Source organism: Ruditapes philippinarum, unplaced genomic scaffold, assembly GCF_026571515.1.
Source record: "Ruditapes philippinarum isolate M1 unplaced genomic scaffold, ASM2657151v2 ctg15926_1_1_1_1, whole genome shotgun sequence".
NCBI lineage: Eukaryota > Metazoa > Mollusca > Bivalvia > Venerida > Veneridae > Ruditapes > Ruditapes philippinarum.
The window spans coordinates 33,994-56,028 of record NW_026863338.1 but is presented as its reverse complement, the minus strand read 5'-3'; the positions used below and the strand labels follow the sequence as shown (position 1 = coordinate 56,028).

The window sequence follows — 22,035 nt, the reverse complement described above, 5'->3', positions numbered from 1 at the left end:
ACTAAGTTTATGGACAAGTACAACTGTACAAGTAATTTTATGGACCAAGTACCTTGTACAAAAAAGTTTATGGACAAGTACAATGTACACTAAGTTTATGACAAGCACACTGTAAAATAAGTTTATGGACAATACAGTGTACAATAAGTTTATGGACAAATACACTTACAGTAAGTTTTATGGACAAGTACCTCTGTACAATAAGTTTATGGACAAGTACACTGTAAAATAAGTTTATGGACAAATACAATGTACACTAAGTTTATGGACAAGTACACTGTACAATATGTTTATGGATAAATACACTTACAGTAAGTTTATGGGACAAGTACAATGTACACTAAGTTTATGGACAAATACCACTTACAGTAAGTTTTATGGACAAATACAATGTACACTAATTTAATGGACAAGTACACTGCACAATAAGTTTAATGGACAAGTACAATGTACACTAAGTTTTATGGACAAGTACCTACTGTACAATAAGTTTAATGGATAAATACAATGGTACACTAAGTTTATGGACAAGTACACTGTATAATAAGTTTATGGACAAGTACCCCTGTACAATAAGTTTATGGACAAGTACAATGTACAACTAAGTTTATGGACAAGTACACTTTACAATAAGTTTATTGACAAGTACACTGTACAATAAGTTTATGGACAAGTTCAATGTACACTAAGTTTATGGACAAGTACACTGTACAATAAGTTTATGGATAAATACAATGTACAATAAGTTTATGGACAAGTACCCTGTACAATAAGTTTATGGACAAATACAGTGTACACTAAGTTTATGGACAAGTACACTGCACAATATGTTTATGGACAAGTACACTGTACACTAAGTTTATGGACAAGTACACCATATAATAAGTTTATAAACAACATAATTTATGGGTAATGAGGTTTATTGAAAAATATAGTTTATGGACAAGAAAATGATACTTGAACAAACAATAGCTTTATAGAACAGTTTATGTACAAGATATCTAATGTAAATATCATCAAGAACAAAAAGTTTATAAAGTAAGACTATATGTATAATTTACTGACAGGGACAAAATGGTTATGAACAAGACTTTAAGATTAACAAAACTTTAACTAGCAAGAACAAAAAGTTTATGAATAAAACTTAAAGGTTTACTGGCAAATTTAGAAGACTATAAGATTTCCTGGCAAGAACAAAATGATCATGAACAAGACTACAGTGGTATAAGACTTACTGGCAACATAAGGCATATGAACAAATTCATAAGATTTACTGGCAATGACAAAATGTTTATGAACAAGTCTGTTGACTTTAAGATTTTTCTGAAAATACAAAAAGTTTTAGTCCATACATTCATATATTGACAATTACTTGAAGTGTTGTTATCAAAGATTACTTGTTCAAGTCAGCTGCTAATACCTGTATATTGCAAAAATCAAATTATGAAATATGTTTAAAACAGTTTGGCTCAATTGGAGGCTTACTAGCAGCCATCAATTAAACCAGCTCGTGCATAATAATGCATTCTTGGACTTCATTATATTACATTCTGGCCAAGATTTATTCTTTAATTAAGACAAGATTTTGAAGTTGAGGTGACAATATGTTTGAAGGTATACTAACTTATATACATTAATGATAATCTTTATTTACTAATCAGACTGCTCAGTATATAACCTGTAAGCAAATATAGCATTTTGTGTATAACATTTATTCTAGTCTGTAGAAGGCGTGGTTACAGGCCACTCCCACTTCCATACAGGCCACTCCCAACTCCATCATGACAATCATCACCCGCAGGCCGTATTTCAAACTGTTAATATTAACGTAAGTCTCTTCTTTCTTTTTTCTCACAAGTTTTTCACGTTCTTACAATTTGTTGGGTTTATGTTGGTATGATGGGGTGAGGTTTAACTAACATTTTTAGGGGGTGTTGTTGTTTTTTTTATGCCCCCGCCATTTAATGGCCGGGGCATATAGTGTTACCCTGTTCCGTCCTTCCGTCATTCCGTCATCATCAGTTTCCGTTCATTATCTTAGTAACGGTTGTACACATTCAACTCAAATTTGACATATGGATATGTCATGAGAAAATACAGGTCAAGTTCGAATTTGGTCATGGTTCGATGATTTTTGGCAGAGTTATGCCCCTTTTACTTTGAAAATAATATGAAATTTTCAGTTTTCGTTCATTATCTCCCCAACGGTACAACACATTCAACTCAAATTTGACAATATGGATATGCCATGAATAAAATACATGTAAGTTCGAATTTGGTCATGGTTCGATGATTTTTGGCAGAGTTATGCCCCCCTTTCACTTTAAAATAATATGAAATTTTCAGTTTCCGTTCATTATCTCCCCAAGGTAACAACACATTCAACTCAAACTTGACATATGGATATGTCATGATAAATACAGGCCAAGTTCGAATTTGGTCATGGTTCGATGATTTTGGCAGAGTTATGCCCCTCTTTTTACTTTGAAAATAATATGAAATTTTTCAGTTTTTTCGTTCATTAATCTCCCCAAAAAGGTACAACACATTTCAAAACTCAAATTTGACATATGGATATGCCATGATAAAATACATGTCCCAAGTTCGAATTTGGTCATGTTCGATGATTTTTGGCAGAGTTATGCCCTTTCACTTTGAAAATAATATGAAAATTTCAGTTTTCGTTCATTATCTCCATAATGGTACAACACATTCAACTCAAACTTGACATATGGATATGTTTTTGGAATACCCAGTTCGAATTTGGTCATGGTTCAATGATTTTTGGCAGAGTTATGCACCTTTCACTTTGAAAATAATATGAAATTTACAGTTTCTGTTCATAATAGTGTTACCTATTCAACTCAAATTTGACATATGGATATGTCAAAGGAATGGGCAGGTCAAGTTTGGAATTTGGTCATGGTTCGATGATTTTTTGGCAGAATTATGTCACTTTTCACTTTGAAAATAATATAGATACATCTTAGGAATAAGCAGTTTAAGTTTGAATTTGGTCGTGGTTCAATGATTTTGGACAAACTTATCTTTCTTGAATGTTGGAAAATTTTTTGAACTTTCAGTTTCAGCACTTATACTTTTTTTGGGAAATGTATGTAGCCATTATTTTGGCTAAAATATGAAATATGCTATTTTCAAAAGGTTAAGACTGAATAATTTCAGTGCCTTGAACATTGTGGAAATGGTTTGTGTTAGCAATGAAAAGTTTTAAGGGCTTTGAACTTAAAATGAAAAAAAAAAAAATTGTGCAAACAAATTTGGAACTAAATATTATAACATCTGAAATTTTGGCTGCATGCGGGGGCATCCGTGGCATGATGACACATTTCTAGTCCATAGCTGATTTAGGCTGATTTTAACTGTAATATTCCCTAACAACTTATTCATAAGATACTCAGATTTTATTGATAAGTTAATATCCTAATCTAGATTTAAATGTAATAAAAAAAAGTTTTGGACAAATAGGTAGAACGATATTGCAGAGACATAGCAATTTTCAAAATGAGCTAATTTGCTTTTATGGAAATGATTTGATGTGGTGTATTGATTTTGTTTAATGCTTGGGATATGTATACAAACAAATCAGCACTGGAAATGAGCATGCTAATAATATAAAACTTGAATTTAATACATAATAAGAATGTGTGCATTAGAGCTTGCCTCAGTATCATGTATTATGTTTACATCAGATTTTATGATAACACTTTTGTTAATGGTTTTGAGATTTAGATTATTTATTGAAATTTGTTTGCAGTGACAGCAGACTAGCTTATTTGAGTCATTGTCCTGTATAAACCAGTACTGGTTCTATCAGAGAACAGTACTAGGCAGCAGTACTGAGGGCTTAGAATTATAAGCCCTTAGTTTAGCAGCTGAATCCTTAACTACTTACTACGCCAAATTCAGTTCCCATTTTATTACCTTGATATATAGCTAATGTACTTTCCCCGGCTTTGCCGTCCCATTTGGATTAATTATTGGTATCTTAAAAACTAACATAGGGAAAAGGTTGAAAGTTCACACACTGTTCTCATGATGGGCACAGGTCAAATAACTCTTGAGTAAACTTTTTATACGCCCTTTTGAAAAACGGGACGTATTATGGGAACGCCCCTGGCGGTCGGGCGGGCGGCGTCCAATTTTGTCCGGAGCATATCTCCTACATGTATGGAGGGATTTTAATGAAACTTCATAGAAATGTTCACCACTATGAGGAGCAGTGTCGCGCACATGAACCAGGTCTCTAGGTCAAAGGTCAAGGTCACACTTAGAGCTCATTGAAAAATTGCTTGTCCGGAGCAAAACTTCCACATGTATAGAGGGATTTCAATATTACTTGGCACAAATGTTCACCATTGTGAGGCGGAGTGTCGCGCGCAAGATTCAGGTCCTTACGGCCAAGGTCAAGGTCACACATAGAGGTCAAAGTTCAGATAAAAATATGAAGATGTGTATATGGACCATTTAGTCATCATTTATTGAGGGGATTGTAACACAAATGGTCATTATTAAGACTATGGCTGTGATACATATAATTTAGGTCAATATATATACAAGGTCAAGGTCACTAAAGATGATGAAATATCCAGATTTTGTCCGGAGCATATCTCCTACACGCATGGAGGGATTTTAATGAAATTTGCATAGAAATGTTCACCATTATTAGAAGCCATGTCACGCACATGAACTAGGTCTCTAGGTCAAAGGTCAAGGTCACACTTAGAGCTCATTGAAAAACGCTTGTCCGGAGCAAAACTTCCACATGCATAGAGGGATTTCAATATAAGCTTGGCACAAATGTTCACCATTGTGAGGCGGAGTGTCGCGCACAAAATTCAGGTCCCTGCAGCCAAGGTCAAGGTCACACATAGAGGTCAAAGTTTAGATAAAAATATGAAGATGTGTATAGGGACGATTTAATCATCATTTATTGAGGGATTGTAACACAAATGGTCATTATCATGACTACAGCTGTGACACATGTACTTTAGGTCAATATATGCAAGGTCAAGGTCACTAAAGATGGTGAAATATCCAGATTTTGTCTGGAGCATATCTCCTACATGTATGGAAGAATTTTTGATAATACTTATATGGAAATGTTCACCACCATGATATGTATTGCTCCATGCATGATCCAGGTCAAAGGTCAAGGTCACACTTAGAGCTCATTGAAAAACGCTTGTCTGGAGCAAAACTTCTTATATTCATAGGGGGATTTCAATATAACTTGGCACAAATGTTCACCATTGTGAGGCTGAGTGTCGCACGCAAAATTCAGATCCCTGCGACCAAAAGTCAAGGTTACACAATATAGAGGTCAAAGTTCAGATAAAATTTGAAGATGTGTATAGGGACCATTTAGTCATCATTTATTGATGGATTGTAGCACAAATGGTAACTATCATGACTACAGGTGTGACACATTTAATTTAGGTTAATATTTGCAAGGTCAAGGTCACTGGAGATGATTAAATATCCAGATGTTGTCTGGAGCAATATTTTCTAACATGCATGGAGGAATTTTTAATGTTACTTTATAGAATTGTTCACCACCATGAGACGTAGTGCCCTGCACATGAACCAAGTCTCTAGGTCAAAGGTGAAGGTCACAGTTAAGAGCTCATAGAAAAACGCTTGTCTGGAGCAAAACTTCTACATGCATAGAGGGATTTCAATATAATTTGGCACAAATGTTCATCATTGTGAGGCTGAGTGCCGTGCATAAAATTCAGGTCCCTGCGAACCAAGGTCAAGGTCACACATCCTGTGCATATCTTCCCTACTGATTTGTTTTAAGGTTCATTTTAACAACACTGTGAGTGCCAAGAATAAAAACTTGCTTGCTAGATAACACTTATCCATAATGCCCCCATCTCCATCTAAAGCTTTCGTAAACGGGCGTATTTTGTGACTATGGCACCCTTGTTGTTGAGTTATGTTCCTTTTCTAACTATCAAGCACTATATTTGAGCGCACTCACGGTCTTATGGCTAGCTCTTGTTTGATGTGAAGTGTGAATTAGATTCATCAATCAAAATAGAACGCTTGTAAGAGTGTCACACTTAACCCATACCCTACTGAAATGGTGTAATGGACTCACCCTGCTTTGAGTTTGGAACATTCTATTAGTAGTTTAAGGGATTTCAGGATATGATTATTGAAATACAGCAGTCTACAATATAGTGCAGAACATTTTTAAAAAAAATGAGTATCTGACTTTGGCTTTATAATTAATTGGTGGCAAAGGTGCATTATTACGGCAAAAAAACTGGGGGGTTCGTGCTCAATGTGTTTTAACCATCACCACACCACACTTTAAGCCTTAAATAGAATGGTCCATCTTTAAATCTGGACAAAACCATTTATAATTTTTGTGAAAAGTTTTGAAATATGTACATTGTATATGACTGAATAGTGAACATTGTAGACCATTATTAGACGGCAGGAAAGTGCCAGCTGATCTTGGTCCGCACTGTTTAGATCCAGTCACCCCCCAACAGGCTTTGTATATGACAATGTAAGAAGAGGACCTTGACATTTATCTCATAATTACATTATTATGTAATTGCAAATCAAATTAACTGTTATAGGATATGCTCTGAATTAATGATTACTCATTAATATACATATGCCCTTTTATCTAAAAGGTCAAATTGGAATCTATTACAGTCATGATTATTACTCCTTAACATCCTTCAGCAAGACATTTATTAAAATGTTGTGTGTGAGTTTAATTTCACTCTTATTTTATTGTTTTTGCTGGTCAATTCACATTTTTAACTTCACTCTTATTTTATTGTTTTTGCTGGTCACTTCACATTTTTAACATGAGAACTTTTTGCACAAGGTATGTTTTTTGGTCTGAAAATAGTCCCTAACAAAATAATCAAATACCGGTATCATAATTAGAAATTACTAATGCTAAATATAGAAAATGACTATGTAAAGCTACAGGAGATATACATGTACAAGTCTGTACAATTGTTTACAGCACTGATCAGGATTTATGTTATTTTATCAAATGTAATATCATATGATGTCTTAAAATGACAGATTTCAGTCTCTTTATAAATAGACATTTCTAATGTTCATCATAACAAAAATATATGATATTGATAGGATTTATTTAAAGAGGACAGTACCCAGCTGGTGTTTATATAGAAATTTACAGTATGTATGAATGATAGTTCCTCCCTCCCATAGTGACCCTATCTTGATAAAAACGTTCACATATCTCATGTTTGTGTGATTCACATACATAAGTACAACATGTATATCAAGATTTAGGAAGTGGTCTAACCTTTAGCCTGCTGAATTACCCAAATGGACTTGTCCCGGGTACCTTTTTGACCTGTCCATTATCAATTTTAGTGTTATTCAGATATAAAAATTTGTGAAGGTGTTCAGACGCCAGTTTACTGTCTGATCATACTGAATGGATTTGTAGGCTGGCTTCTGGCACTAAACGGATCTCACAAAGATTAATCACTTTTGGTTCTAGTAGGTTAAGGATTTTAAAGTTGTTCCAATGACAATATTTTATATTGACTGTTCCGACTCTACGGATGTACAGGCAGACCATGGCTCTATAATGGATCAAAGCCTCAGCTGCTTCCAATGCATGAATGTAATATTTTGAAAAGACTTTTTACTATTTATATGTAAAATTATAACAACGTAAATGAATTTAGTTTTATCTATAGTGACAGGACAATTTAAATGATCTAAGAATATAAGTCATGTTGAAACACTAAAAATCTTAAAAACGTCGGTTGGCATCATTAAATAAACTTTAAAACTTATCCTGTGTTGATTGTTTGTTCCACTTTTATTGTTTTATTGTAAAATCTTAAAAAGTTAAAACAACAACGTGTATATTTTTAAAAAAGAAAATCTTTATGATAAGAAAAAAATAATAATATTTTATGATAATGTTTATTGTATTTTGAAGGCATGAATTATTGTGATGACGTGTATTTAATTTTATATTTCTGTTTTCAGGAACCTATAGAAGGCTTCTTGAATAAATGTAAATTCATAAATGGCAAGAAACCATCGTAAGTCTTTCATTCATATTTTTTGCTTATCACAGTTAAAGAATTCATTTATAAATTAGTCCCCCTTGTGGTGAGGCAGTTACTTTAATTTAAGGGAAAGTAAAGAATTGCAAGCGCACTCCGTCATCCCTGGGATCTTAGAGGCAACTAAGGGTTTTGATTAACTGGAGTCAAAGCTTCTCTAGCGCCTAGCAGGTGAGGTGGTTTTGACCCCTGGTGTTGCTTTGAAGTTTGTAAGCACCCGAGGTTAGCAACAAATCATCCTTTCCTGTTTCAGAGCCATTATAACCAATACTGTTTTGGTACATCGTAAAAAAAACCCAAATAAACCAATTTATAAATATTAATAAAACTGAGTTTACGTAAATAAGTACATACGGAATTTTTAAATTGAGCTGCCAATTTTGTACAGACTTGCTTTGTCAAGGAAATTTTCTGGAACATTTAGTTTAATGTAAAACTGTATAAATAAAATAAACACATTGCCTTCAGTCACAGAAAAGCTTAAGAATAATATTATTATATTTATAATCATCTACAGAAAAAAGTGGGCCATGACATATGTGAAGCTCGGAGGCTCTAACCTAGTATTCTTACAAAGACCAGAAATCCTCTCAACCTTAAAAGCAGGAGCAACCTCATGGGAAATATGAAACCACTTGTTACCTTGGCAACGTGTACAGTTTGATAAAGATACCAGAAAAATACACCAGCAAGAAATACCATTGGGGTTGAGTACAAATTTTGTTATGTTTATCTGACAGGAAAGCAAAGTTAGTTTTGTGAAATTTAACTGGAAATGTTTTTTTTAAATGTACATACTGTATTAAATTTTTTGTTGGCAATTTGTTAAAGAAATTTCTTTCAATTTCTTGCCCTTTCTTAGATTTTCACCTTGCTGCTTGTTGGTTTGAATCTGCTAGTGACTTTGGAATTTCATGTATTGAACCCTACCACACTAAATACGAAAAACTGACTATCCAACTTACAATCGGGCATAATCATTCATCACTTTTAGGGAAAAATTCAAATTTAGTATTGACTGAATAGCAATCAGTGCAGCTTCAAATGGTCAGATAATACAAGTTGGTTAAGGTCGCCAAACTTCAAACCACTTTGCCCCATCATCGCTGTGGGTTCGAATCTCAACAGGGCCTTTTAGCTTTTAATGTGAGGAAGATATCTAGTTAGCTTACGGGAAAATCGGCTGGTTCTTCTGAGGTTCTCAATTCGTGCCTGAAAAATTCACGAAAGGGCACTTGAAAGTCTCCTCCACCAGTAAAGCTGAACGTCGCCAAATGAACCTAATACTGTGTGGGTGGGAGCATAAAAGTCCAATCAAACAAACAAAACAAAACACTGGTAACAGGGTATATTCAGTTCCCACCAGCAGGTAACGGTTAAAGTAATCAGCCAGATTCTCTGAATGGTGATAACTACTCATGCAGGTTTCTAACTTCTAATGAAAAATAATGCAGGAAGGGGCAAGCACCTGAAGGTTTTCCTTCTAACAAGGTATTTTTTGGAATGTAAAGGGTAATGACCTTTACATAACCGAGACTTTATGAATATGAACCTTCAAAAGATTTACCCTGTCACATTGTTATTAGTATAACATGTTATTATTGGGTAACGCTCAGTTATAATAGCCTGTGGGCTCATCCATCATAAAACCTAATGTCTTTCTTATAATTGTGTTTGGAAATCGGTTAGTATTGTGTAATTAACTTGAGAGCTAAACTAAGGTTCCTAGATCACTGTTGTCCTGCAACATGGATTAATGTTCAATAATTTGTTCTAGACCCTTATCAATGCCTAATATCTGAAATGAACATGCAACAATTTTTTAATCTGTCATTATAGGGAAAAATGTCAAGACTATGTTCTGACTGAAAGTTAGGGAACAGTGGCACGACCAGATCAAGATGGTTCACAGTGTTAGACTGATCTAAGGTCTGTAACTTATCCCATTTGTAGAAATTCTGGCTGCTGACAAGAGGCTTTGTTAAATAATGGAATTTTGTTCAATATTTTTGTATGGATTTAAAAATGTTATATTTTGGTAACGGGGATGGTTTGAAAAAATTTACTTTAAGTGTCCTTCAGTCTATTTGGGTTCATAAAAAACTGTTTCCTGTGACTCACTTTTAAAGAACTTTTCCACAAATTTTCTTTAAAAAAAAAGAGAAAAATTGAAACATTAGTGAATGGCCAATGGCCCTTCAGAATGTTGCTGGGGGTTCTAACTGTAGGGGACTTATGGATGATTTCAATACAATGATCATTGCTTGTTTTTATATGGATTTTTGTTTTAATATTTTATATGGATTTGTTCAATATTTTATATGGATTTTGTTTAATATTTTATAGGGATTTTGTTCAATAATTTTATATGGATTTTGTCAATATTTTATATGGAATATTGTTCAATATTTTAATGATTTGTTTAATATTTATATGGATTTTGTTCAAATATTTATATGGATTGTTTTAATATTTATAAATCGATTTGTTCAATATTTTCAGAATAACTTGTCCCTAATTGTCAGATATTATTGCAAGCTGATGATGAATTAAAATGCAGGAATGGTTTAATAAAATACCATACAAGCACCCACCAAAGAGCTGGTAAGCAAACATATCTGTCTGTATAAACGCACATAAGCCATCGATATTAGTTTTTTTCTTGTTCATGGAATAATGTTTTCATCCTGAAAAATAGCACTAAAATGTGGAGAAGAAATTAGAATGTAAAACAAAGTAGCTAGGGATTTTCCATACAATATACAAATTACTATAATGTAAGATTTTGATTCCATAAATATAACTAAATTACTATAAATGCCCCCCCCTACTTTCCAAAAATTGTAATTGCTATAAAAGCATATATGAAGTACAAAAAGATGGCTCATGCTTTGTATACAATAAGTAACTTCTGGACACCCAAAATATAAAGAAGCTTTTGAAGAAAGAAAATATAAGCCAATTTTAAGATTTAATATGAAGGTAGAACAGTCAATTTGGAAAGAAATAATGTTATATCTGAAAAAAATTCATTATTATACGTCTTAATTTTCGTGGTAGGTCAATCCTAACAGAATTTCCCATTCTTTGGGCTGTTAAAATCGTACATTGATTTGCATTCCTTTTGAGAAATATACAATCCTTCGCAGTTTAAGAAGCCACAAAATGACTTTTGTGACAAAACCAGGAAACTTCATCCAAAGAAATCAAAAAATAACACTGAATATATTAAATTCTTTTGAGTGAGAAATACTATCAATCATCATTGTTTTGATGTACTTTAAGATCATTTGAGCCCGTGTCAACACAAAACCAACCATAATGGGTTTGCGACCACATGGATCCAGACCACCTGTGCCCGGCAGTCCTGATCAGGGATCCATGCTGTTCCTTTTAAATCTTAACAGTAGAGAAACGATAGCTCATTTATCAACACAGCTGTTTACAATTTAAAACAGGATAATATATATAGTATAAGAGAGATAGAGGAGAAAAAAAAAGGCTGCACTTTTAACTTCTCTTTATTTGCCTCTATATGTTAAATGCTGCATTGTGAAATCAGGCAGAGTCAATAATTTTGTATAACTCAAGTGTAATAAAGCTAAATGACGATGTTTTTTTGAATTATACAAATTTATTCTTCCTTTAAAAGAACCACAGTTATAAAGTACTTTTTAATATTATTATAATTATTTTTAAATTTATTTTTTGCATTGATGATAAGGACGGGTCAGGTTTGCCCCAGTTGCGGTGTTATATGTTTTAGGAATAAAGGTGTTTTGCAGGTTTTTTTTATCAACATTCAATGATAAGTTTATTTCTATGATGCTGCTGTTGGATCACAGCAATTTGGTGGGAACTCGGTGATGAGTTTTAGTATAGGGAGGTATTTGAGTGATCCAAGTTCATGCAAACAAAATTTTAACCTGTATATGAAGAAAGTAGTTGGCGCAGACTTTGGTTCTTTGATTCCTTTACCAGTACCAGGAAGTCACCATCTTAGCTAAATTTTGGCCTGATGCCTTTTTAACCAACCAAAGGAAAAAAAAAGGAAACAATCAATGTTGTGTTTTTGTTATAAGGTGAAGTTTATATTTCAGGGTGGTTCTCCTGACACTCCAGGCTCCAGTCAACCTAGTATGTCAACACTCACACCAGAACCTGAAAAAGTTTCCAGGAAACCTTCATTTAAAGGTATATATCATTAAAAACTAAATCATGAGTGTTGTTAAATTTTGTACCTTTGGGTTAATTGATAATAATACATATAAAGATGGTCCAGAGGGTGCTTGGGAACATGAGAGATATTGCACTTTGCATTTTCTGTCATGAAGATACTCAATGAAACCAAGTCTGTGATTTTCAACTTATTGTTAGTTTTTGATTTTATTGCTGTCAAAAATTTCCCGTCCCCTGAATTTTTGTACAGCATTATACTTATAAATCTTCTATTTGTATGACCTTAGTGGCATTGAGCTTAACAGGGGTCATATTCTCAAGAAAAATGACATTTTCAGCTGTTGCAGAAAGTTCACGGTTCTTCTTGTATGCCAAATTATGCTCAAAGTAAAGTTTAGATGGGCACCTACTTAACATCAGAACCAAACAGATTATCTGAAGTAAAAACAAGATATATAGTAATTTATCATACATTGATTTAATTGAAAAAATTTTCACTTGACTAGGCTGAAGAAACATTATTACCAGGTATTTAGGTGCTAACATCAATTTAACAATTTTAATGTATCAGTTCCAACGGTATAGAGCTAGATAAGCTTGCACATGCATATGGTCTGACCAGGTTCCATACTTTAGCTGCTTTAGGATAAGTATTTTAAAATCCAAATATCTGAAACTTACTATGGACTTTACCAAAAGTCATGCAGAATAAATCTTAAAGGGACACCATTGAGAATTTTTGACATGACGAGACCTGAAATAATTTTTAGAGATTTTTGAGAATTTTTGAGAATTTCGAGATTAATGTTACATTTGATGTAAGTAAGTGTTGCAATGCTTTTCACTCCTATTGGAAAAGGAATAGCACAAAAATACAATTTTCAATTTATTTCAAAGTAAGTTTCTTATTTATCTTTTTTAAGAACACAGCTGATATACTGTATACTGTACAAATTCAAATTTTATGCTTTTTGGCTACTAGGCCTCAGTGGATTTCCTTTAAAAAAAAAATATGAAAATCAAAGGTATTTGTTTAGAGTGGTTATTCATGCGTGTTATGATTTTCTGATAAAGGTCACAGTAGAAAACCGTCTGACTCTGGAACATTAGAAAGAAAAGGGAAAATTAAGAATGTGTTGGAAAGGTTTATGAGCAACAGAAGTGAGAAGGAGAAACTTATCAAAAAGGGTATATATAAAGGTATGTGTATATAAAGGTATGTGTTAATGAAATATGCAATTTTGAGCTGTTTTTACATCAGTTTGGCACCTCCCCTAACACACCCTGGAATTGTCACAAAATGTGATTTTTTGGGGGTAAATAATATAAATTTTTATAGATGTGTTTATAAATAAGTATTTATATATATGTTACTTCAGATCTTTTCAATTGTTTTATGACTGCCGCCAACATATCGTCAACTTCTGTGGTGACAAGATAACTGCCATTGTTTCAAACTAAGAGTTAACCTGTTGCTGCACTATGGGGTAACAACATTGGGAATTGGGAAAAGTGTTGCAAATTGCATCAGTATGAAATTATAGAAAATGTTGAGCAATTTATTTAGTGTAAAAGAACTGGCTGTGTAACTTTGGTTGCACATTCTCAAAAACTTCACATCAAATTTAATTTTCTGTCCATTGTTGATTTTCTTAAGAATTTGCAATTTCAAAAATTGGAATTGTCACTTCTATATTGTGGGGAAAAACATACTTTCTAGCAAGTACAGTGCTTTTTTAGCTCGACTATTCGATAAGAATAAGTAGAGCTATTGTAGTCCCCCAAGCGTCGGCGTCTGCGTCGGCGTAACCACTTATGTTAAAGTTTTTGTAATAGTTCAAATATTTTCAAAGTCCATTGATATATGGCTTTGAAACTTTGCACACTTGTTCACCATCATGACCCCAACCTGTAGACAGGAGGAGGTAACTCTATCAAGCATTTTGACAGAATTATGCCCCTTTTTCGACTTAGAATTTACGTTAAAGTTTTTGTAATAGTTCAAATATTTTCAAAGTCCATTGACATATGGCTTTAAAACTTTGCATACTTGTTCACCATCATGACCCCAACCTGTAGACAGGAGGAGGTAACTCTATCAAGCATTTTTTTTTACTATCAAGCACTAAGAATAGTCGAGCCTTGCTGTCCTACCGACAGCTCTTGTTACCAATTATTATTTTTTAAATGCTTTCCCTCAATTTCCTCCATAAATGAAGAGTTATTGTCAAGACAGAAATAGGGGGATGTGAAAGTTGTCAGTAACGTTTTTAGCTCGACTATTCGATAAGAATAAGTAGAGCTATTGTAGTCACCCGAGCGTCGGCGTCGGCGTTGGTGTCCGCGTCGGCGTAACCACTTATGTAAAAGTTTTTGTAATAGTTCAAATATTTTCAAAGTCCATTGACATATGGCTTTGAAACTTGGCACACTTGTTCACCATCATGACCCCAACCTGTAGACAGGAGGAGGTAACTGTATCAAGCATTTTGACAGAATTATGCCCCTTTTTTGACTTAGAATTTACGTTAAAGTTTTTGTAATAGTTCAAATATTTTCAAAGTCCATTGACATATGGCTTTGAAACTTTGCACACTTGTTCACCATCATGACCCCAACCTGTAGACAGGAGGAGGTAACTGTATCAAGCATTTTGACAGAATTATGCCCCTTTTTCGACTTAGAATTTACATTAAAGTTTTTTGTAATAGTTCAAATATTTTCAAAGTCCATTGACATATGGCTTTGAAACTTGGCACACTTGTTCACCATCATGACCCCAAACCTGTAGACAGGAGGAGGTAACTGTATCAAGCATTTTGACAGAATTATGCCCCTTTTTCGACTTAGAATTTACGTTAAAGTTTTTGTAATAGTTCAAATATTTTCAAAGTCCATTGACATATGGCTTTGAAACTTTGAACACTTGTTCACCATCATGACCCCAACCTGTAAACAGGAGGAGGTAACTGTATCAAGCATTTTGACAGAATTATGCCCCTTTTTTGACTTAGAATTTACGTTAAAGTTTTTGTAATAGTTCAAATATTTTCAAAGTCCATTGACATATGGCTTTGAAACTTTGCACACTTGTTCACCATCATTACCCCAACCTGTAAACAGGAGGAGGTAATTGTATCAAGCATTTTTTTTTACTATCAAGCACTAAGAATAGTCGAGCGTTGCTGTCCTACCGACAGCTCTTGTTATTGCTTATGTTTCTTAAAGTCCAACAATCAATATTTTACCAGTGAGAAAATAAATCAGTTTTGTAACATGCTAATATTCCCTGTATATTTTGTTTTCTTCAGATGCTGTGTTTGGTTCAGATATCAAGCAGTTGTGTGCCAAAGAAAAAATGAAAGTGCCAATGTTTGTTATAAAGTCAATAGAAGCTATTGAAAGAAGAGGTACAGACAGTTTTTGCTGCTTTAAAATATTTATTTTGATACATATCTGAATTAATAATGTAAATATAAGGAAAGGCTATTTGTTTGCCAATATTGCATTTATAACTGTCCCTGATTTCTTGCCACTCACTAATTTCATTACATGAAAGAGGCAAATATTTCTGCTGCTTTAGGATGCTCATTTACTAGCTTCTACTCAAGTACTGGTGTAAACTTATATCTGAAATAATGCAACCAATGTTATCCTGTTGAAGTTTGAATGTTGCCATTTGTTGAGTTTCCCTTAAGGTCCATCTTGATAATTGAGGCCTAAAAGAAAACAGGCATCAATGTTGTTTTGCTGTGTACACAGTTCACGTTCCCCTCAACATTGTGCTTCCGAATCCTGACATGGAGTTTTATTTGTTTTCATGTGAGGCAGCTTTCTTGCTAGCTTTCAAGTGGTATATGAACATTACAGTGTTGGTGTGACTTTGAACAAAAAATGACATAAAAATATTAAAAAAAAAAATAATAACAAAAAAAAACTTAATATAAAGAAATATTTGTAAGTCGATATGGCCTCTAGGTCTTTTATGAAAGGTTAGTTAGACATGTAGGAGTTATAAATACCTCATCCTTTCACTCTAATGTTTGAATTATGTAAAAAAAATAATACTATAATTTACATGGTTATATAATGTCTGTAAAATATACCTTGTAACCTCCCACATCCATTTGTTTCTATTTCATTAAGATTATATTTTATCATAACATTGTAGCCAATAAACAATACAAATGATATACAATATACATGTGTAATATATTTTGTACTTCAGGTTTAGAACATGAAGGTATTTACAGAATAGGTGGAAATATATCTCAGATACAGAAATTACGATGTATGGTAGATCAAGGTTTGTATAACTTACTTTTTAGCTCACCTGTCACAAAGTGACAGGGTGAGCTTTTGTGATTGCTTTTCGTCCGTCGTCCGTCCGTAGTCCGTCCGTAAACTTTTACTTTAAATAACATCTCCTCATAAACCACTAAGCCAATTTCATCCAAACTTCACAGGAATGTACCTTTGGTGGTCACCTTTAAAATTTGTTCAAAGAATTTAATTCCATGCAGAACTCTGGTTGCCATGGCAACCGAAAGAAAAAACTTTCAATATCTTCTTTTAAAAAACTAGAGCTTAGATATTTGGCATGGAACATTTTCTAGTGAGTGTCTACCAAGTTTGTTCAAATAAAAGCCCTGGGGTCAAAATTGGCCCCGCCCAAGGGGGTCATTGATTTTCCCTATATGCATATAGTAAAAACTTAAAAATCTTTTAAAGAACTCAAAGAGCTAGAGCTAAGATATTTCGCATGAAACATGTTCTAATGGGTGTCTACAAAGTTTGTTCAAATAAAAGCCCTGGGGTCAAAATTGGCCCTGCCCCGGGGGTCATTGATTTTCCTGATATGTGTATAGCAAAAACTTTAAAAATCTTCTTTGAAAAAACCCAAATAGCTAGAGTTTAGATATTAAGCATGAAACATCTTCTAGTGAGTGTCTACAAAGTTTGTTCAAATAAAAGCCCTGGGGCCAAAATTGGCCCCGCCACGGGGTGATTGATTTTCCTTATATGTGTATTGCAAAAACTTAAACTCTTCTGTGAAAAAACCTGAATAGCTAGAGTTTAGATATTAAGCATGAAACATCTTCTAGTAAGTGTCTACAAAGTTTGTTCAAATAAAAGCCCTGGGGTCAAAACTGGCCCCGCCCCAGGGGTGTCATTTTTTTAACTATATGTGTATAGTAAAAACTTCTTTGAAAAAACTCAATGAGCTAGAGCTTAAATGTTTAGCATGAAACATCTTCTTATGGGTGTCTACCAAGTTTTTTCAAATAAAAGCCCTTGGGTTAAAATTGGCCCTGCCAGGGGGAGGGGGGAGGCCTATATACAGGTGAGCGACCTCAGGGCCATCATGGCCCTCTTGTTATAGTTTAACAAAAATATTGTATTTGCTTATAATGAAAACAAAGTGACTGAAGTAATGCATTGTTCATGCAATTCTGAAAACATGTGAAATTATTTCTGTGCTTTAGCCAGCCCCTACACTATCAAAGAATCATTTTAGTCTTTCTGATACAGTTTTTGATTTGAGCTTGAAAAAGTAGTGGTGGAAAAATTAACCTTAAAGACTATCTTCTGTCTAAGTGGCATTGAGTTTTGTATCCAAAATTCCAGATAGTAAAAGCAGAGTTACTTACCTTAGCTTTAGTCATTGACAATGTGACTCTGGTTATGTTCTCTTTTGGCATCAGATGACTTATTTTTGACATATTTATGGCCTGTTTTTGTTTTTAAATTACATGTATAACATAGCTTATGAAAGATATTACTTTTCTGTGATAAGACAATATAGTAAAATTAATGATAAATTTAATTTTTATCATTCTAGTTAATGAGTATAGGATTGTCCATGATCAAATGGTGATGGTTGCAGTCTGGTTTTTACGCCTCATCATGAGCATGTACTTTTGCTGATCCCAAATTGCCTGTCATGTCAAGGGCATTGAAATCTCTTATGTCAAGCAGTCACCATGGCAGGCTGCTTACAAATGTTTCGTGGTTCTACTCGTGTGCTTTCTTGTGTCTGCAATGACTGTTAAGGAGTGTCTGACTCCTCCATTAAAGCTGGGAAAAAACACTAAAAAATGCCATATGAATTCAGCTTTGTCAATGTTACTAATATTAATCATCAGTCACTTGTGAGGAAGTTGGTTTTTACTTGTTTGTTATCAAAGATAGCCAGTTAGATGGATCAATCACTGTGATATTACCAAAGAATTTGTTTAAAACTACTAAAATAACATAAAAAAAACCCTATACTTTTAAATACAGTAAAGAATTTGTTTTCATGTTGTGTTTCAGGAGAGCAGTATGACTTGGATGACCCGATGTGGGATGTGAATGTACTAACTGGGACTTTGAAGTTATTCTTCCGAGAGATGAAGGATCCATTGTTTACATATGCCTTATTTGATAAATTCCTTAAAAGTTTTTGTAAGCATTGTTATTTTTTATATACATGAAAAAAAGTTTTGTACATATATTGTCATACACCTGGTTGTCTGCTCTGTATCTTTTTAAGTGATGGAAGGAAATTGAAACTACCAGGCAGAAAATGTGAACCATAATGAGATGATGTGCAGAGCTTATGGTTTGACCTTTCTCAGGTCAAGGTCACATGTAAAAAATTTCTGTCCACTCTGTATCTTTTGAACTCATAAAAGGAAGTTGGCATAAATGTTACTTTTAATAAGATGATGTGCAGAATACAAGTTTGGGTTTCCTTAGATCAATATTGTCCCCGCCCCAGGGAGTCAATTAATTTATAAAGACTTTTATAGGAAAACACATGTTAGTCTTGTTTGAAACTACAGTGCCTAGAACTTAGATATTTGGCATGTATCATCGCCTTATGAACATTTACAAATCTGATCTAAATCATGTCTCTTGGGTCAATATTGGCCTTGCCACAGAGTCACTTGAATGATACATACATTGTACTTTAGAAAGAAAAACACATTTAAGTGTTATTGTGTGAAATTACAATGCTCAGGGCATAGATATTGTGCATGTGATATTGCTTACTGGACTTTCATGAAACTGATCTTATTATGTCCCTTGCGTCAGTATCCCCGTCTTCCCCCAATTGGTCACTTAGTTAATATACATGTAGAATTACATAGGACAACACATTTAAGCCTTATTGTATGAGATTAAAATGCTCACTGCTGAGGTATTTGACATTGAAGAAATTGTTAAAATCTTAGACTGTCTGCATGCTAAATACATGAATAACTCTAATATCTATCTCCTCAACCCCTTGGCTGATTTTTATGAAACTTTATCAGGAATATGGGAATTTCCTGATAATTAAATCTTGTCCATTTAAATCAAATCCTCAGATGAGCAAGTAAGGGCCATAATGGCTCTTTTGTTTTGAAAGTGCTGAAATAACATGTACTTTTAATATACTTGAATGTACTTGTATTAAATTGAGTTAATATAGATGTTATTTAAATTACTATGACCCAAAATATTTCAAGAAAATTAAACTTGTTAAAAACATATTAAAACTTTGAGAAAAGTAAACAAATTAAAGATTCAAGTGATAATTTATAATCTTGTGTGCAATTAATGACAGTATTTTGTAGTATTTTTCATCATATTTCTACTGCGTTTGACCTCTTTTTGGTAATTTACATGGTTTTCAAGTGCGGATTGTAATGTGTCAAGTACTGTCTTAGTTCATTTCACAATATTTTACCTTTAAATACATTTTCAAAATTTTCATGAAAATTAGGATGAATCTGGAGGCGTGCTGCTTTAAATGTAGGATTTGATATACATGTACATGCTTTCTGTTATCCTTATATCTACATTTTCACCAGCTTATATCTTTAATTATGATACTCTATTTCTGTTTCAGTAAATGAAAAAGCATCTGATAGATTTAAAGGGATTAAAGCAACTGTAGAAGAATTACCAAAGCCAAATTATGAAACTATAAAAGTTCTATTTAAACATTTGTCAAAGTAAGTATATTTCTTTCTTTACAGTAATTTATAATCATGGACTTTATATAAAACTTTGACTTCTGTTGGAACTGCTTATAAAGGTGTGGGTGGTATTGTTGGTAAATAGATGAGAGTAAACCATTGTTTTGTTGTCATTGATGAGGTTATGGGTGGAAAATCACTGTATGATGTTTTGTCTTTGCAACTTAAAATCAACCCATATAATTAAAAATGACACTATACACTACAAATGGAACAAAATCAACATATATAACTAAAAATAACTCTACGACAGTATAAATGGATCAAAATTTACCCAAATAACAAAAAAAAAAACCATTATAAATGGCACAATGTGTTTTCCACTGACGGTCAGTGATTTTACATCCAGAAGCTTATGGAAGATCTGTGGTTCTATACTGCGTGAAGGGGCACCTTGAGATCTTTCTTCACCATATGACCTTTACAGTGTCAGTCTGACTTAAAATCCAACAAAAAATCCCTTTCTCTAACCAATTATATTGTCTTCTGCTTAAGAGAAAATATCTGTCCTGTCTTTAAGCCTTTATAATTTATTGATACAATTATATCTTTATATTTGACAGAGTGAATGATTTGAGTAAAGAGAACAAGATGGGTGCTCATCAACTGGCGATCGTGTTTGGACCGACGTTGATATGGCCCGAGGTTCAGCATCAGAACCTGGCTACCAGCATGGTGTACCAGAGTCGTATTGTTGAATATGTTCTCTTAGAATACACAAAACTGTTTAGATGAGACTACAACTGTAGAAGTTGAAAACTGTATTATTCAAAGAAAGTATTGTATACGATGTATCCCGACAGAAAAAAACAAAACATATATGGCATGAAGCTTGTGTTTAAATTATCATGTACAGAGGATCAGAGTGCCATGTGTACACATGATTGGACATACTTTAACCTTCAGCATAAAATATCTGCAAAAGAAAAAAGAAATAGTGATACCATATTATTATTAATATTATTATTCCATAGTATGGACTTTGTTGTTAAACCATGTGCAAGTGTAATGCACTAAAATTTGAAATTTTTGTATCCATAACTTTTATCATGATAAGACAGAAGAGTTACAGCCCTTTGATACCCTGAAGCATAGGACAAAAATATGGTTTTCACTCTCCATCTTCCATTGTGATTTATGAAATGAAGGGTAGTTAACAATTAATTGTTAAATAAGTGTTGAGTTTTTAAATTGGCTGAAGATTATCCATTAATGTTTCATAAATACCTCTTTTTTCCCTTTATCTGGTCTTTTTTAGCTCACCTGTCACAAAGTGACAGGGTGAGCTTTTGTGATCGCTTTTCGTCCGTCGTCCGTCCGTCGTCCGTCCGTCCGTCCGTAAACTTTTACTTTAAATGACATCTCCTCATAAACCACTAAGCCAATTTCATCCAAACTTCACAGGAATGTTCCTTTGGTGGTCACCTTTAAAAATTGTTTAAAGAATTTAATTCCATGCAGAATTCTGGTTGCCATGGCAACGGAAAGAAAAAACTTTAAATACAGTCGAACTTCGTTCGCTCGAACTCGGAGGGCCTGTGCAAATTTGTTCGAGAGATCGGTAGTTCGAGCCAACCGAGGTCGAACTATTATTAAGTTGATCATATGCCTAAAGGTTTTCTAGCATACATCTTCGTCGAATATGGCATATTCAGAATTATTATCTCAGTGTTTTCAATTAAGTATTAACGATACGTTGTGTTAATCTATATTCATGTATATTGTAATTGGTTGAGTTTGAT

The 22,035-nt window shown here is 33.5% G+C and overlaps 1 protein-coding gene and 1 long non-coding RNA gene across 2 annotated transcripts; both read left to right on the top strand.

Annotated features, from left to right (window-relative positions):
* The first annotated feature begins 634 nt into the window (after positions 1–634).
* LOC132721868 (uncharacterized) lies at positions 635–8,698 on the top strand. Its single transcript, XR_009624532.1, has 3 exons — positions 635–1,828; positions 8,026–8,081; positions 8,623–8,698. It is a non-coding gene; the product is annotated as an uncharacterized LOC132721868 (long non-coding RNA).
* Positions 8,699–11,081: 2,383 nt separating this feature from the next.
* LOC132721870 (rho GTPase-activating protein 15-like) lies at positions 11,082–21,763 on the top strand. Its single transcript, XM_060706248.1, has 8 exons — positions 11,082–11,087; positions 12,206–12,299; positions 13,359–13,484; positions 15,596–15,694; positions 16,513–16,590; positions 18,600–18,731; positions 20,164–20,269; positions 20,857–21,763. Exons 1-8 carry the CDS (start codon positions 11,082–11,084, stop codon positions 21,026–21,028), a joined length of 813 nt encoding a protein of 270 aa, XP_060562231.1. The 3' UTR covers positions 21,029–21,763.
* Positions 21,764–22,035: the final 272 nt, after the last annotated feature.

Excerpts from the sequence above, each read along its gene's own strand:
- LOC132721870 (XM_060706248.1), top strand. Across the intron at positions 12,300-13,358 it reads CAGGAAACCTTCATTTAAAG|GTCACAGTAGAAAACCGTCT; the intron begins GTATATATCATT and ends TTTCTGATAAAG. Across the intron at positions 18,732-20,163 it reads TAAATTCCTTAAAAGTTTTT|TAAATGAAAAAGCATCTGAT; the intron begins GTAAGCATTGTT and ends TTTCTGTTTCAG.